Here is a 16,271-nt window from a genome sequence, read left to right as displayed (position 1 = left end):
TCATACAATCATAGAATGGCCTGGGTTGAAAAGGACTACAATGATCATCCAGTCTCAACACCCCTGCTATGTGCAGGGTCACCATCCACCAGACCAGGCTGCCCAGAGCCCCATCCAGCCTGGCCTTGAATGCATCCAGGGAAGGGGCATCCATTGATAAGACAATGGTCATCTGCAAAATTCAGAGCCCAGCCTGGTTTACCATGGGGCAAAAGGAACATGGATCCAGAATACTAGTTCCTATCATCTTCTGAAATGTCTCAGTCTCTGCCCTTTGCAGATACAGCTTGTATTTGGCAGGGCTCTCTCTCACCACACTGCACTCTCTGTTTCTTGCTTTGCAGAGTACTCACATTGACGGGCACAAGAAGAACAGTGTGCGGCACAAACTGGTCTCCTTAACACTCAAGAAGAAATCCAAACTGACAGAGGAGGTGAGAGGAGACGCTTGGCCGCCTGGCAGCACAAGTGCCGTTGGATTGTCTGCAGCCCTCTCTGACTCTCTTCTGCTTTTCCCTAGACAACATAGAACCAGCCCTCCTCTGGGTTTGGCGCTACCTGTCTCTCTGCCTGAAAGATTTAAGGAGTGTTTAAGGGGAAAGGTTGGCTTCCCGTGTCTCCTTGAGTCATTCTGCACCTCGCGCCGGCCTCCCCTCGGCTCCTGTTCTCCATCCATTCAACACCTTCCCTTCCCTCTTTCACAGCCCTCTGTCCAGCTGTTGATACCTCTCACCACTTGTGATGGTCTGAATGTTACCCCTGCTTTTAGCTTCCTGCCCTCCTCTGTGTAGTAGGTAGCAGAGGAAGGCCATCCAAAAGTGCTCGCCCATCCTCTGCCTCTCTCTTCTCCAGTTCCCCAGTGCGTAGCTATCCAAAGCTGAGAGCTTTCGGAATTACCATCCTGAAAGAGTGAGCAATAAGGCTTTTGGGTAGGGGGATGAGAGCAAGGCAAACATATGGATTCAGTCTTTTTCATAGTGTCTTGTCCACTTCCAGAGCAGGCACCAACTCAGCTGCTTGAGATCATGAAGATCTCTCTCTGATATAGTCACCCTCCTTCCCTTTAGTGTCAGAGGAAAGAAGTAGGAGGCAGTTCAGCTTATACTAATGTGGCTCTGAACACATTCTAGAAATGTCCATTTCTCTCTAGTGGCTCTAAATAGAGAATGAGTTGATCAGCTGAGGTAGAGAGCTGTGGGCAGAGAGGTGGATGAATGCCGTCCCAAAAAGCACCATGCTGTGTGCTTTCATCTGCACTGTTAGCAAGGAGAGAGGGTCCATTTTGTTAGTATTTTAACAGGTTTTTTAAAATATGTTTAATTGGAAGGACCAACCTTTCTTGGCAATAAATTAGATTATTCCAAGCATCGTTGGTGACCTTTTTTCAGCTGTGGGTCCAGCCCAGTGTTGGGATGCAAGGGTGCCATTGTAGAAAACTAAAGAAAAAACTAAGCAGGGGGAAGTGTGACCAGGCAGAGCCATTTTCATCTTCACCCATACGTAATTAAAGCCAACCAATTCACAACCTCCCATCACTGACAATGCATAGACTGAAAAACTTCTGAGCCCCTTCCTGGCTGGTGGAGGAGTCCTCCTGGGGGAGGCACGCCACATTTGGGTTGGGGGTGGGGGGCCACAGTAAATGGCTGTACTGAAAGAGAGCAATGTGTCTGGTTGGCAGGTGACAAAGAGACTTCATGACGGGGAGTCAACACTCCAAGGTAATAGCATGCTTGAAGACCGGCCCACCTCCAACCTGGAGAAGCTCCATTTCATTATTGGTAATGGCATCCTCAGGCCAGCATTAAGGTTAGAAATCAGGACAAAGGCATAAACGTGATGTTCTTTTAATTCCTTCTTCACTGAGCTATTCTTGTCTAAATGATCTTGCTGATGTGTGCAGCTTTATCATGCCCTCGTCCTTCTGGTTGTATTGCACAATTGGGCTGGGTTGGGTCATGTTCCCTAGTGTTTATTTCAGGCCTGATCAAAAGACCATGCAGAGGGATTCAGAGGCTTCTGAAAGAGCTGGTGGGTGCTGGATTACTTTATCAGCACTCATGCTTGCTGTTCACTACGCTTTGCTTTCCATTTGACTATTTAGGTCTCTGTCCTTTGTATGAGTATTTTTGATGGCACAGAAGTGAAAAACTCAAACTCATTTCTGTTACTAAGCAAAGCATTCAAAAAACAGAAACAATCAAATTAGAGATGACTGTGTATCTTTGTTTTAGCCCATTTGTGTGTGTGTGTGATATAATGCAATGCATTTCATTTTATCCTCCCATTTCACCAGGAAACCCTTATGTTTCTGTACATCTACTCAGATCTAATAGCATACTCATGAGCTTTTCCATGGGTTTTTTCAGTGTAACAGGTTGGTTAACTAGTTCTTACTGCTTCGCATGTAGATAAAGAAGTACCAATATCCCTCATTTTGCATGTGGAGAATTAAAGTCAAAGGCAGAATTAGATATTAATTCTCCAAATGAGTTATCCGTCAGTGCATCACAATATGGGTCTATTTATACATGAGATGGACAAACCTAGATCTCTGCTGGAGCAGATAGTTCCCAACATTTCTAGAATTCATGTTTAGGTGCCCCAAAAGTAACAGTCAGCAAATAAGGACTCCCAGTAGATGGCCCTGTTGGTTTAGGAGGCTCACTTGGTATCAGGGGGAAACCTTCGTAAGACTCCATCTCCGTAAGATTCCATTTTCCAGAAGAGACATTCAGAGACCTGAAGCTTGAGACTCACTTCTATTCCTCTTTTCTGTGTCAATCAGCAATGGATAATTTCTGCTGAAGCACAGGGAAAACTCAATTGAGAACTGGAGAAGGAAAGTGTTTGATAAACCATGCAGTGACCAGAGTGACCATCATTAGGACTATTATATGCATGTCCTTGCAATTCCAAAATGAACCTTTAAGTATCACATGCAGACGGGGTTTCCCTCTTTCTCTATTAACACTGAGAAACACCACCTTGTTAATTCTAATTTCTGTTTTCACTTCTATTGCAGGGATGAAATCTATTGTCAAATCTGTAAGCAGCTGACTCAGAACCCATCCAAAAGCAGTCACGCCAGGGGCTGGATCCTGATGTCCCTCTGTGTGGGGTGTTTTGCTCCTTCTGAGAAGTTTGTAAAGGTAAATTGTAGATGAAATTTATCTTGGATATCATCTGCTGACACATTTTCTTTACCATCTGTGGGATCAGCTTTTCTCTTGAGTTTGACAGTGGAAGGAATCTTGGTCTTCATCCCTGTCAGGAATGACAGTGGCATAAAGTTCCTAATGAGAAAGAAAATGTGCATGATCCTGAATTCAATGTAAAACAAGGATCAGAGAAATCACTCCTGAGAAATTGACTGTCTCTTTCTGCTGACTCTGAAGAGAGAGTAGATCACAAATTGAAATGATGCCTCCTGCAGTCCAGATGAAGAAGATGTGATTAGGTAATCTCTGCCCAGAAACTGAATTATCAGAGGTCACACGTGGAATTTGCACACTCAGAAAGGCCCACATATCTTCCATTTCTCATATCCAAAGATCTATGCATTTAGTCAAGCATCTGCTGTCTTCGGCAGTGTTACCTAAGGCATATCCTCTAGGACAAGGAACAGTATTACATAGCAAATTATATATCTAATCTGTTCATGGAAAGGATGGTTTATCACTGAAACAGACAGCACAGGGAAGTGGTAGAGTACCCATCCCTGGAGGTATTCAAGAGACGTGTGGATGTAGCACTAAGAGACATGGCTTAGCGGTGAACTTGGAAGTGTTAGGTGATGGTTGAACTTGATCTAGTGGGCCTTTTCTAATCTAAATGATTCTATGATTCTACATAATGTATCTTCAGGAGCATTGTGAATCAGCAGGACTGAAGTCAGGGGGCTGATGCTATTAAAAATCAGATTTTTCTTAAGGATTTTCATTTTTTCTTGGGCATACTCCATGTTTTGTTCCTAGATTTGATCAGCCTTCCTTCCAAATAACTTACACACCTCAAGTCTGACCAGCACCCTCTGGGCTGCTGAAGTTAATCCCATGATTTAGAGTTTGACTTGCTCAGGGCAAAGGGCTCAGTACTTGTCTTTGCTTTGACACAACATGGCAAGGCTTCCTTTGACCTTCTCAGATTTTTGAATGTTAGAATCTAGAACTGCTCCCAGAACCACTAGAAATAAAGGTGTTGCATTAATATCCGTAGATATCAGGTCAGGTCCTCAGAACTGAAAGAACTGAAGCCAAGAATAGAAGTCCCTCTTTCATCTCCAAGCCCTGTCAGGAAGAAATCTAATAATGCAGATAAATCACTGGCGAAGTGGCAGAAAATTAAATTATGCCTGGAAATGTGATCTGAAAAAGCATATCATGGGAGATTGCATGAATTTAAATTTTTAATAATGAAAGATTATTTTAGGTGAGTGAAGCATTTCACAGAAATAATTGAGTAAGTCTGAAGTCTCGGAACAAACTACCCAGGGATGGTGGTGGAGTCACTGTCCATGGAGGTGTCCAAGAAACATGGAGATGTGACACTTAGAGACATGATTTAGTGTGCATGGTGGTTAATGGTTGGACTAGATGATCGTAGAGATCTCTTTCAACCTTACTGACTCTGTGATTCTACCTCTGCCCAAAGTCCTGATGCGTGCTGAAGCATGTGTCAGTATTCCCAAAAACACTCTGCCTTTGTTCATCCTGGGCAGTAGGTCAGCCCTTTTGCTCCTTGGTTTGCTGGAGACAAAAGAGAGTATTCATACCAACTAATTTCAGATACTTGTCTCCTCTTAATGGTACACGAGAGAGGCTCTTCTAGAGGGTGATTCCGAGACCATGAACAAGAATCTTGCTCTGAATCTCTTCCCAAATATTTTCTGTCTCCACGGGCAGCTCTGGTTACTGCGGCTCCTTGGGTGTGAATGTGGACGCCTCTTGCAGCTGCACACACTCTCGTTACATTTCTAAGTTCCAGTCTTGCAGTAACTTCGGCCATGTCTGGGAGCCCCCCTGAAGCATCTGTAGTAATCCATAGGGACATCATAGACATCAGTTTAAAATGTTGCATTTGAAGTTAATACATTCTCCCACTGAAATATTGGTTCTGCCCCCAGCAGCGTCCTTTCCCATGCAGACTCACTTTTTTGTTTTGTGAAAACCAGAGGGATGGTCAAAGTTTGATGGAATTCAGTGAGTGCTTCATTTGTGCAGCTACACTAACCCAGAACACTTAGTCCAGCCTGTTCTAGACTGGAGACTGATGCCATGTCAGCACCAGACCTCACTATCATAATCATAACCTACCAGTACCATTTTTAAGCACTTAGTAGTGGCCCAAAATCTGATTTACCATGAATTCAGTGTTTGCTGCTTTAACCTTGTAATAGCTACAGCTAAATGGAATATATTTACTCACTGATTATCAGCCAGTTAACAAAAGATTTTTTGTTAACCTCATGTATTTTTCAATTAATGCTTGAGCTAATCATTTAACAGTAATTATTCACCATTTAAGCAGAAGAAGAAGCAAATAAGGGTAAATATCTATTAGCATTTCTTCTCTATAGTCCTTCATCCATCTCTATAAGTCTCCATCCCAGGCTGGATGTGGCTCTGGGCAGCCTGGTCTAGTGGCTGGCAACCCCGCATATAGCAGGGGAGTTGAAACTAGATGATCATTGTGGTCCATTTCAACCCAGGCCATTCTATGATTCTATGATTCTATACTCTGCCGTGCACTGGAAGCGTACAGTGAATGTGATGTCAAATTCTTGGTTATTTTTTTCCTGAAACCTTCATTTGGGGGTCTAACTTTAACAGCAATATTATGGGGGAAAAAAAGATGCAGAATTTCAAGAAAGCATTATGCCTGGAAACTGTACCACAACCCTGGAATGTGTCAGTGAGGACTGAACGCTTTGAGATGGATTTAGGTGATAATAAGGCAATCTTAAATATGTTTTCTGTTCCCAAATATGAAGGTCATGCTTCAGATCCTATTAGAAACCTTTATCACCTCTTATGCTAAGTACGGCTGAAGACACAGAACTCCAGTCCTTTGTACTTTGATTCACAGAACTCTTAGTCTTAGCTACAAGTTTAGCCAAGACATTTATGCAATGTTTTTAAGTGTATCTCTCAAATTGCGGAAGTCATTGGATTTCATTTTCTAAGCCAAGTATTTTTAACATATGGTGAAGTACTTCAAATTGTGGCTCTGGGTCCAATAAGATGCAGTTTAAAATCCAACTGAGAAAACACCTGTTTAATGTAATTGTGAAATATGTTTTCTATTATCAGCTAAGTGTTCTGGGTGATGCTTGCTTACAGCTTCCCACGATCGTCATTTATAGGTCTTTTTCATTCACTCCCATCATTTTGGCCTATATTCAATAGTATAATGGTCTAACCAATGTGTTCCCTGCTGCAAACAGTACTTAAGGAACTTTATCAATGGAGGCCCTCCTGGTTATGCTCCGTATTGTGAAGAGAGGCTGCGGAGGACGTTTGCCAATGGGACAAGGACACAGCCACCCAGCTGGCTGGAACTGCAGGTATGAGCCCCTCCATCCCCTCCCAAGGCCGCTGGGGCTCAGGGTTGGATCCTTTCACTGTCATGGGAACCACAACTCTGGCAGAGCAGAAAACATCATGACAAAATGCCTATTTCTCTCAAGAATTTTCAGGTATTTACAATATATTACATTCCTCTTGCATCCTGGCCTTGCTCCAAGGCATATTGAAGATCATACCCTTCGCCTACATCAATACTTGTAAATTAAATGCATTTGAGAATGCTCTTAGACATTGATGCCAGATGGCATGGAGCAAACCCCCATGTACGCTAGGAATTCTTCCAGCTGAAAGTGGCTGAAGGCCTACTGAGAATGTCCTTGGAGCATCACAGCTGCCCGAGCTTCTTCAGGGGCAGCTGTAGTTGGAATAAGCCCAGTTTTTGCAATATTTGCTCATTTTCTGTGCTGATTTACTAGCACAGATGATTGTTTTAGTGCCCAGGAGCATTCCTGAGCCTGGTTGGATTTACTAGATTAAACACTTCAATGATTGAATGTATTATATGCAAGAAAGAGTTTTTTCAGTGCTTCCAGTGACTGACCATACATTATCCAGTTGAGAATGCTATGGTAGCACTGAAATATAGCCAATTAGTGGAATCAGGGATTACAAAAACAGCTACCGTTGCTGGAGGGAAGAGTACATAGGTAAATAACCTAGAATGTTGAATGCCTTCGTAAAGTCTGACTTTAATCCATCAGGCAACCAAGTCCAAGAAACCAATCATGCTGCCTGTCACATTTATGGACGGGACAACAAAAACACTGCTGACAGATTCTGCGACCACTGCTAAAGAGCTCTGTAATTCATTGGCTGACAAAATCAGCCTGAAGGACCGATTTGGCTTTTCACTTTACATCGCACTTTTTGACAAGGTAGGTTATAATTAAGGCTTCTGACTAACCCTATAAAAGAAAAGGGAAATTCTCCTTGCTGTCACATTTCTTCCAGAGGGAAAGAAGGACCTTGTACTCTGAGCAAATGCCTAGTCAAAAGGTCAGAAAGAAAAATATATATATGCATGTATGATTTTTACAGTATGAGAAGGCATACACTGGAATAGTGTTGCAGAGAGACTATGAAATCTCCCTTCTTGGATATATTCAAAACAGAGGGCATGTAGCAACCCGATCAAAGATGGACCTGCTCCGAGCAGGAGACTGGACCAGAAACCTGCAAAATCCCTCCAACAATCCTCCAGAAATGCCTCACACACAGACATCTCTACCTAGAGATGTCAGATGAATTTCACCTTTTCCCTCCACATTGCTTAGGTTTCTTCCCTGGGGAGTGGCAATGACCATGTGATGGATGCTGTGTCCCAGTGTGAGCAGTATGCCAAGGAGCAAGGAGCACAGGAGCGCAACGCGCCGTGGCGGCTCTTCTTCAGGAAGGAGATCTTCACTCCTTGGCACAATCCAAGTGAGGACAACGTGGCCACCAATCTGATTTACCAACAGATTGTCCGAGGGGTGAAATTTGGGGAGTACCGGTGTGACAAGGCAAGTGTCCTCCACAGCTACTGATCTGGTCAACATACATCCTTAATATGGTGAAATGCACTTCACAAAATGGAATAAGAAATCTTCCTCCCTGGGTACCTGTTGGTTATTAGGGTATATACTTAGGAAACAGAGGCTACAAGAATCAGATCCTTTTGGCTGGAGAAGGATCAGACTCTCCCATGGGTTGTGTGAGCACTGTAGACTTTTGGATGAGAGAGTGAATGTCACCTCATCCATCACCCCCAGTTTGGAGGGCTACAGGATAACCAGTCCACAAGGTCAGATTCCTGTTTGGTGAATCCTGCTAAGCTTTAGGCACAAGACAGACAATTCGGGCTACATACAGCTGTACTATGTAATACAAACCCAGTGCTGAAGGGATGTTGGAAGCACAAACCCATGTGTCTAGAGTCTCTGTGAGCTTACAGAATTATTCCAGTGTCACTGACATGAGCATCTCAAAAGACATTAAAATCTCTGAAAATGTCCATTGCATTTTGTCTTGCTTCTGTTTAAAATTATCCAGGTGTCAAACTGAAGATATTCTTCTTTCTTAGCACCTACTTGTTCTCCTTTGAACCAGTAAAGACCAGGCACTATAGGAACTAAACCATCTTTTCCCATCTTTATTACATTAACATCAGCTCTTTTATCATGTTTGGATCTCACAGGAGGAAGACCTGGCAGAACTGGCTTCCCAGCAGTACTATGTGGACTATGGGTCAGAAATGGTACTGGAAAGGCTGCTAAATCTAATTCCATCCTACATCCCGGACAGAGAGATCACTGCATCTAAAACAGTGGAGAAATGGGCTCAGCTCATTATAGCTGCACATAAAAAGGTGGGACAATAAATCATCTGGTAATGGCCAAGATATGTTTCAGTAGCTTCATGTGCCTTCTAAATATGTCAGACACTACAGCTCAAATCTTGGCTGCACCTGAAATTAAAACAAAGGCAAAGGATGTGCTTTGCACTAGTCATGTCCAGCTCTACCAGTGCTTTTGATGCAAGAATAAAACTTGCAGAGATGCACTCTGCCTTTTCTGGTGTTTCATTCCTGGCACATGGCACTGTGGTATTATTGATTCTACTACACAGTATTATTGATTCTACTACACAGTGGCAGTTTGTGACCCCAATCAATGCCAGGACATTATTGTGCCAGGTGCTGCGTAACCTCCCTGACTTGTTGAGTCATCCAGGCACAAAGACTGGCATTTATTTAAAGACAGGATTCCACCTCAGATTAAGATGTCTAAATGCAAGCATCTCCATCTGTGTTAAGTCTCACTTCCTACCACTCGCAGTGGAAACCCAAGGGCTCAGTTCTGTTGCCTGAACAGAGATGCTTGGGGTATTCCTGCTCCAGGAATCTTAGGCCCTCCATCAGCCTCTCAGCTACATACAGAAGTCTCAGGTTTTGGTTTTTGTTCCCATAGGACTTTGGCCCTTAGCATCATCAAGATCTAAATATTGGTTCCAAGATCTTTAGATGTCATGAACTGAATGAGTTTCAAGGAACTGTATTTTTTGCTCTCTTTCTGAGATAAAACTTGGTTTGTGCTTCATGTTGCTTATGGCTTGCTTTGTTGGTAGGGAATTTATACTCAGAAGAGAACAGACCCCAGAAAAGTCAAGGAGGAGGTGGTGGATTTTGCACGTTTCAAGTGGCCTTTGCTGTTTTCTCGGTTTTACGAAGCCTTCAAATTCTCAGGTGAGTCAATAGAACTCATGCTGGGATGGGTGGGATGGTCAAAAGTGAAAGGAAGAAGAATTAGGGACTCCACAGACAAGACCTAATGGACCATCAGGTGATCTGTTTTGAATACGTTGCTTTTTGGTGCGTCCTCATTAGCAATGGCTCAAGCCATGAGTCTGCCATTATTTTTATTATTAAAAATAACTGATTTTTGTTATCTCATCCTTTGAAACATAGACTTTTTCTGTGTTGTACCCTTAATGAACTGATTGTATGCCTTGCCTTCGATCTAGGGCCAAGCCTACCTAAAAATGATGTGATTGTGGCTGTCAACTGGACAGGAGTGTACTTTGTGGATGAGCAGGAGCAGGTTCTCTTGGAGCTCTCTTTTCCAGAGATCACAGCTGTGTCAAGCAGCAGGTAAACTTAGCTGATGTTCTCCCCCTGAAACAGTCTTTTTCTTGATTCTGCCTTGTGATACCATTATATTTCCTATTTATATCTCCTATAAAAACATATCCCAGGGGGGGAAAGCTGCAAGGGCAGAGTTTCACCTTGGCCACCATTAAAGCAGATGAATACACTTTCACCTCCAACAATGCAGAGGATATCCGGGACCTGGTAGTGACATTCCTTGAGGGACTAAGAAAAAGATCCAAGTATGTGGTCACTCTCCAAGACAACCCAAACCCTGGTAAGTAAAAGGTTCTGTCCAGTAGCAAATGCGTAGGCATATTAATAACTCTAAAAAGACTTGCAAAAAATAAAAAAAATAAAAAATCATACAAACTAATGGTGTTTTTTCCTGTAGTGGGAGAAGAATCTGGGTTCCTCAGCTTCCTCAAAGGAGATCTCATAGTTCTTGACCAAGACACAGGAGAACATGTGATGAATTCAGGGTGGGCGAATGGATTCAATGAACGAACCAAGCAGAAAGGGGATTTCCCAACAGATTCTGTCTATGTCTTGCCTACTGTCACCATGCCTCCCCTGGAGATCGTGGTAAGCTGTCTTACAGAATAGCAATACTGGATGCAAAACCTGAGGGGGCCAAAATCTTTCTGAGCAGATTAGCTCTCAAGAGAGTCTTTCTGACCATAGTGTGGACCAGTATGGCTGAGAGAGGTGACGTTTTCTAAGGTAAAAGTGATCTACTGTAATAGTATCTTAGCCTTTCTTCTAGTCTCATCACTTTGAAAACCATGAGATTATGACCTGGCATATCTATGAATCCTTTCACATCTTTCCAGCTGGTACAATTTCTTTTCAGTGTATTTAGGGTTAGAAGAAACCACCACATGCATTCATAGAGCAGTAGGTTCCAAAGCACATTCTCTTCATTAGAAAATGTTCCCCACTATGGAAACATTTATTATTCTTCGGATTAGTGACAAAGAATGGCACAGAGAAATGCCACTTTTACAGTTCTTACTGTCTATTGGCTGAAATTAGTGGGTTATTTTTACTCACTCATTTCCAGTCTCTTCATTATGTAACTGCTTCCTACATATTGCATCAAGCATATGAGGTGACAGACAACTTTTCATCCCACAGGCACTGGTTACAATGACCCCTGACCAACGACAGGATGTTATCAGAACCTCCCAGATGGCAATTTCAGACAGCGAAGAGAGAGTGAAGCCATACACCTTGGAGGAATTTTCCTATGATTATTTTAGGTGATTTTTTTCAACCATCTTCAAAAAATACAGGAGTAGAAATCCATCTCCACATAGCTTGGGAATCAGTAATTTTTTGGCTACTGGAAAAGACTGTAACTATCTTATCCTCTTGTGAGACTGTACAACAACAACTTCCAGTTTAGGCCATAGCATGAATTATAAGTGTTCCACACACAGGGTTTTATGGATTAGGTGGAGACATTTTCATCTCAGCTCCAAAGCATACCCTATGGCTGCATGTAGCCTACCAGACTGACCCCATAACTGCCCTTTCTGCTCAGAGGGGCTGGCAGTCCAAAGAGGCAGAACCTCTAGAATATCTTCATCCTGGTGGGCTTGTTCTACCAGGCAATATTCTTTCATCATTGCTGCCCATCTCCCCACTGTCATCATCTTTCCTCTTGTAATTAGAAAGGTGTTGTTTTTTTTGTTAGAAAAGTTTGTTTGGGTATCAGTGCTTAAGTACGGTCCAAAACAGACTTTTCTGAGCCCTAGAAAAGTCAGAATGGCTATGGTTTGGGTACAACTGGAGCTGTATACTTGCTAAAATGTAAATTCCCATTTGGTTTAAGAGTTCATTCAGGTGTTGTGAACAACCTTCCAGGTGAAACTCAGGCCACACACAGTCCCTTTCATCTGTGTAACCTCTCCACTATTACTTTTCTTTGCCTTTGCCACCAGGCCTCCCCCTAAGCACACCCTGAGCAGAGTTATGATCACCAAGAGCCGTGGAAAGGACAAGCTGTGGTGTTACACCCGGGAGCCCATCAAGCAGCCCCTGCTGAAGAAGATCCTGGGTAGCGAGGAGCTGTCCCAGGAAGCTTGCATGGCCTTCATTGATATCCTTTTACTGCCTGGTGCAGCCCTTGGACAACAGGACAACAGGCTTGACAGACAAAGGACGATCAGGCTCTTCAGGGACACAAGTGAAGCCCATAGAAAGCCTTCTGTACCCTCTTAAGGGGGCTGTGTCACAGACTTGGAGATGAATCTGATTCTGGCATCTGTTTTCAAGCATCCTTGAGATGTGGGGTACAAGGAGCAAGTTATTATAGAATCATAGAATCATTAAGGTTGGAAAAGACCACTGAGATCATCTAGTCCAACCATCAACCTCATCCTTACCATACCCATTGAGCCACTAAACTGTTGAGTCTTTCTGGTACACACTGCTTAGTAGTTAACTCAGCAGTTCTGTTTTGGCTTACTTTAACTTTCCAAGATGCATCTGCTGTAAAGGGAGTAGACCTAACCAGTGTGGATGCAAACCAGACCTCATGACCTCAGGGGCAGAGTTTGATACCTGAATATCGCTTTACTTGGCAGAATAAAGACAGCATGGAGATAGGCAGAGTGCAAATGTAGATCCGAGCTGTGGAAATGGCCTCTGTATTTTGGTGGGCTTTTCTCTAGGATCCAGACTTTATAGTTTGAACAGTTCTATTGGTATAAGCCTGGTACTAATGCTACTACCATTATTGCTACTATCACAACCAATTCTGTAATCAAGTGTAGGTTGTCTTTTACCACATTATCAACAGAAGGAGTTCTCCAAACCTCGCAGGTAGCTAATCCTTAACTCCTGCCTCTCACCAGTGCTAAAGTATATGGGTGACTACCCATCCAAAAGGACCCGCTCAGTCAATGAGCTGACAGACCAAATATTTGAAGGTGCCTTGAAAGCCGAGCCTCTGAAGGACGAAATCTACTGCCAGACCCTGAAACAGCTCACTGACAACCACATCAAGTAAGAGTTGTCTGTTTTGCTTGTCCCAGAGACACTAACCTGTGTTGGGCAAAGCATATCTGGAGCATTTTCCTCTAGTGCATCCATGCCATGAGTTACTTTTTCTGTTCTGTATCTCTCCTAATTTAGGTACAGTGAAGAGAAAGGCTGGGAGCTGTTGTGGTTGTGCACAGGCCTTTTCCCTCCAAGTAACATCCTCCTGCCCCATGTCCAGAGGTTTCTTCAGTCCCGGAAACATCACCCGTTGGCAGCAGACTGCATCCAGAGACTCCAGAAAGCCCTAAGGTACAGCACCAAAAGACCTCCTAATCCTGACCATGTCACAGCATCCAAATATGCATGAGAAACAATAAGTAGGAGATATTTTGGTGATTGCAGGGACAGTGAAATCTCACAGCCTCTCTCTTCATTCAACCAAGACTAATTAAAAGTATGTCTGGTGGACGATGTTGCTTATTCTGTGGCATCTGCCTCCTCTTGTTTTGCAGGAATGGGTCCAGAAAGTACCCTCCCCATCTTGTAGAAGTGGAAGCCATTCAACACAAAACCACCCAAATTTTCCACAAGGTTTACTTTCCTGATGACACTGATGAGGTAAGTGGGATAGAAGGAAATTCTTAATTTTTGTCAGGGTGGCTGTCCAAACTTTTACTAAAATCTCAGAAGAGATTTATTCTAGTGCAGAAAAATTCAGCCTTCCACAAGTGTCTGAACCAGAGCAGTGTCAGGAAAACCCATTCTTACCAGGATAGGAGACTGGAGCTTAGGGGTCTGATTTCCTACAGTTCACCTTTTCAAGACATGGATGCAGAGTTGGCTCTCACTGGGGATTTTATAATACGATCTCATCAAGAAGGGAACATGTTGTGTTCATCTCCATCCTCTTTCTCAGTGGTTCAGAAACTTTGGCCATCAGTTATTTAGAACCTAGACTAGAGTCCACCAAGCTGTGCCTAGCCAGGCACTCTGCTGGGGCTCCCAGTGACAGAGCAGGGAGCTGGCAAGCAAGAAAATGCAATTATTTCTCATTCTTCTGACCTGAGATGACACAGAAATCATGGTACCTGCGCTCAGAAACCTCTCATTAAGCATCTTACACACGAATAAGGCAGATAGTGATATAGTTGCTGGAAGCAGATAGGATTCTTCTTCAAGATATTGCTGTTTCATGTTACTGACTGGTATTCCAGTGAGGCTTGCTGTCTTCCATCATGCCCTTAGGTACACCTAAGTCCTTGCATTTTCAAAGGATTTCATGTAAAAAACAGTTCATATCCATAGGAGGATGTGAGCAGTAGCTATGTATGCCCATGTTTGTCTGTTACAGGGATTTTAAGAGATTTACTGGGACTTCCCATCACTCTGAGTTTTGGGTTTTTTTTGTATATGACCAGTAACAAGCATGATACTACTTTATACACATACATCTGTGTGAGAGCCAGGAGAAGGAGGCAGAGAGAACTTCTGCACTTGGATGTGGTCCCTTTGACCATGGAAGTCATCCAAGTGGGCTGACAAAGCCATGTCACTATGGTACAACATGCATCTTTCTACGTCTCGTGAGATGTAGAACATGGGTCCTGGTCGTTCAGGCTAACAAGGTTGTGCATGTGGTGGGTAGAAGTCTGAAGTATTTGAACTGCTGTGAAATGAATCTCCTTAAGTGGCAAGAGAAAGCCAAGTCACTGAAAATTCTAATATCTCAGAAAGTGGAAAATGGAGAGATATCATCAGTGAAGAAACAACTGGGACAGATCAGCCTGGAGGTCTCTCTCTCCTGTAGACAAATAGGTCTGAGATGTTACAAATGGATCAGAAAAAAATCTCTTGCATTACCTTGGAAGCCACTACACAAGTCAACACAGAGTGTAGATGTAGTATCCTGAATCACAACATTTCACCAATAGTATGGCTGAACTTCTACAAATGTGCCTTCCCATGTGCAGAGCCACAGTCCACGAAGTCACTGTCTTCATTGGTGGTGTGCACCTAGAGCTCTTCATACATCTGAAGTTAGAGTTCCTCAAAGAGAGCATAAAACAGAAATTAATCTCGAGGTAGCAATGATAATGTTCTTCCTTTCTTTGTAGGCATTTGAGGTGGAGTCTAGCACAAAAGCAAAGGATTTCTGCCAGAACATCTCCAACAGACTGCTCCTAAAGTCTTCTGAAGGCTTCAGCCTCTTTGTCAAGATCTCTGACAAGGTGAGCGACCCACACTCACCTTGTGGTATTGCCAAAGCACTCAGTGCTTCATTTTCAGAGACTCAGTAGGTGTGCACTGCAGGAGCCAGAGCTATAAAACAGGCTGCCCAGAGATGTGGTTTTGGAAGTTGGATGTGGTGTTGTCCTTGGATACATTCAAGGTCAGGCTGGACCAGGCTCTGAGCAATCTGATATAGCTTGTGCATGTCCCTGTTCATTGCAGGAGGGTTGGTCTAGATGACCTTTAATGGTCTCATCCAACTCTATAGCCCCACAAATCAGATTAATTCCTCTGCAAGCAGTGCAGCATTTCTAAGTCACATCTAGCCTGCTACAGGTGAGATTTCAGTATTATAGCCACGGTTACAGCAATCATCCTAAAAGGGAAAGGTATCCTGTGTTGAGAACAGGCGGCCTTAATACCTGATGATAACACTGCAGTGTCCTTGATGATTTAGGGACCCAACCAGTACCATTCTATGTGCAGGATCTCACAGAGGAAAGAGGTAGAAAACCCAAGCCTGTTGTTGAGGTGAGTTCATAAAAGATTAAATTAGGTGTTAGGAGGAAATTTTTCACATAGAGGGCAGTGGAGGCACTGGCACAGGCTGCTCAGAGAGCTGTGGTGCCCCATCCCTTGAGGTGCTCAAGGCCAGGTTGGATGGGACCCTGGGCAGCCTGAGCTGGTGGCAGGCAACCAGCCCACAGCAGAGGGTTCAAACTAGACAAACTTTAAAGTCCTTCCCAACTCAACTCTATGATTCTGTGATAAAGGACTAAGAAAAATGTGCAAGCATAGAGCTGCCTTGGGCAACTGGAACTAATGTGTAGGGATAGTCATCA

General features: G+C 43.4%; 1 protein-coding gene across 9 annotated transcripts in view; it reads left to right on the top strand.

The window, feature by feature from the left end:
• Positions 1-16,271, top strand: part of MYO7A (myosin VIIA) — a 98,595-nt gene that overhangs the window by 75,225 nt on the left and 7,099 nt on the right. For all 9 annotated transcript variants that reach the window (XM_040704677.2, XM_040704663.1, XM_015280880.3 and 6 more), the window contains 17 exons: positions 345-434; positions 1,682-1,809; positions 3,026-3,152; positions 6,446-6,565; positions 7,289-7,462; positions 7,862-8,089; positions 8,764-8,934; positions 9,693-9,810; positions 10,089-10,215; positions 10,320-10,489; positions 10,607-10,797; positions 11,350-11,474; positions 12,159-12,316; positions 13,071-13,224; positions 13,354-13,509; positions 13,713-13,818; positions 15,315-15,428. In XM_040704677.2, coding sequence (XP_040560611.1) covers positions 345-434; positions 1,682-1,809; positions 3,026-3,152; positions 6,446-6,565; positions 7,289-7,462; positions 7,862-8,089; positions 8,764-8,934; positions 9,693-9,810; positions 10,089-10,215; positions 10,320-10,489; positions 10,607-10,797; positions 11,350-11,474; positions 12,159-12,316; positions 13,071-13,224; positions 13,354-13,509; positions 13,713-13,818; positions 15,315-15,428 — 2,457 coding nt within the window. The remainder of the gene's footprint in view (positions 1-344; positions 435-1,681; positions 1,810-3,025; positions 3,153-6,445; positions 6,566-7,288; positions 7,463-7,861; positions 8,090-8,763; positions 8,935-9,692; positions 9,811-10,088; positions 10,216-10,319; positions 10,490-10,606; positions 10,798-11,349; positions 11,475-12,158; positions 12,317-13,070; positions 13,225-13,353; positions 13,510-13,712; positions 13,819-15,314; positions 15,429-16,271) is intronic.

The sequence above is a fragment of the Gallus gallus genome, chromosome 1 (genome assembly GCF_016699485.2).
Source record: "Gallus gallus isolate bGalGal1 chromosome 1, bGalGal1.mat.broiler.GRCg7b, whole genome shotgun sequence".
Taxonomy (NCBI): Eukaryota; Metazoa; Chordata; class Aves; order Galliformes; family Phasianidae; genus Gallus; species Gallus gallus.
Note: the sequence above shows the minus strand (reverse complement) of the source record. Positions and strands in the feature narration are given on the sequence as shown.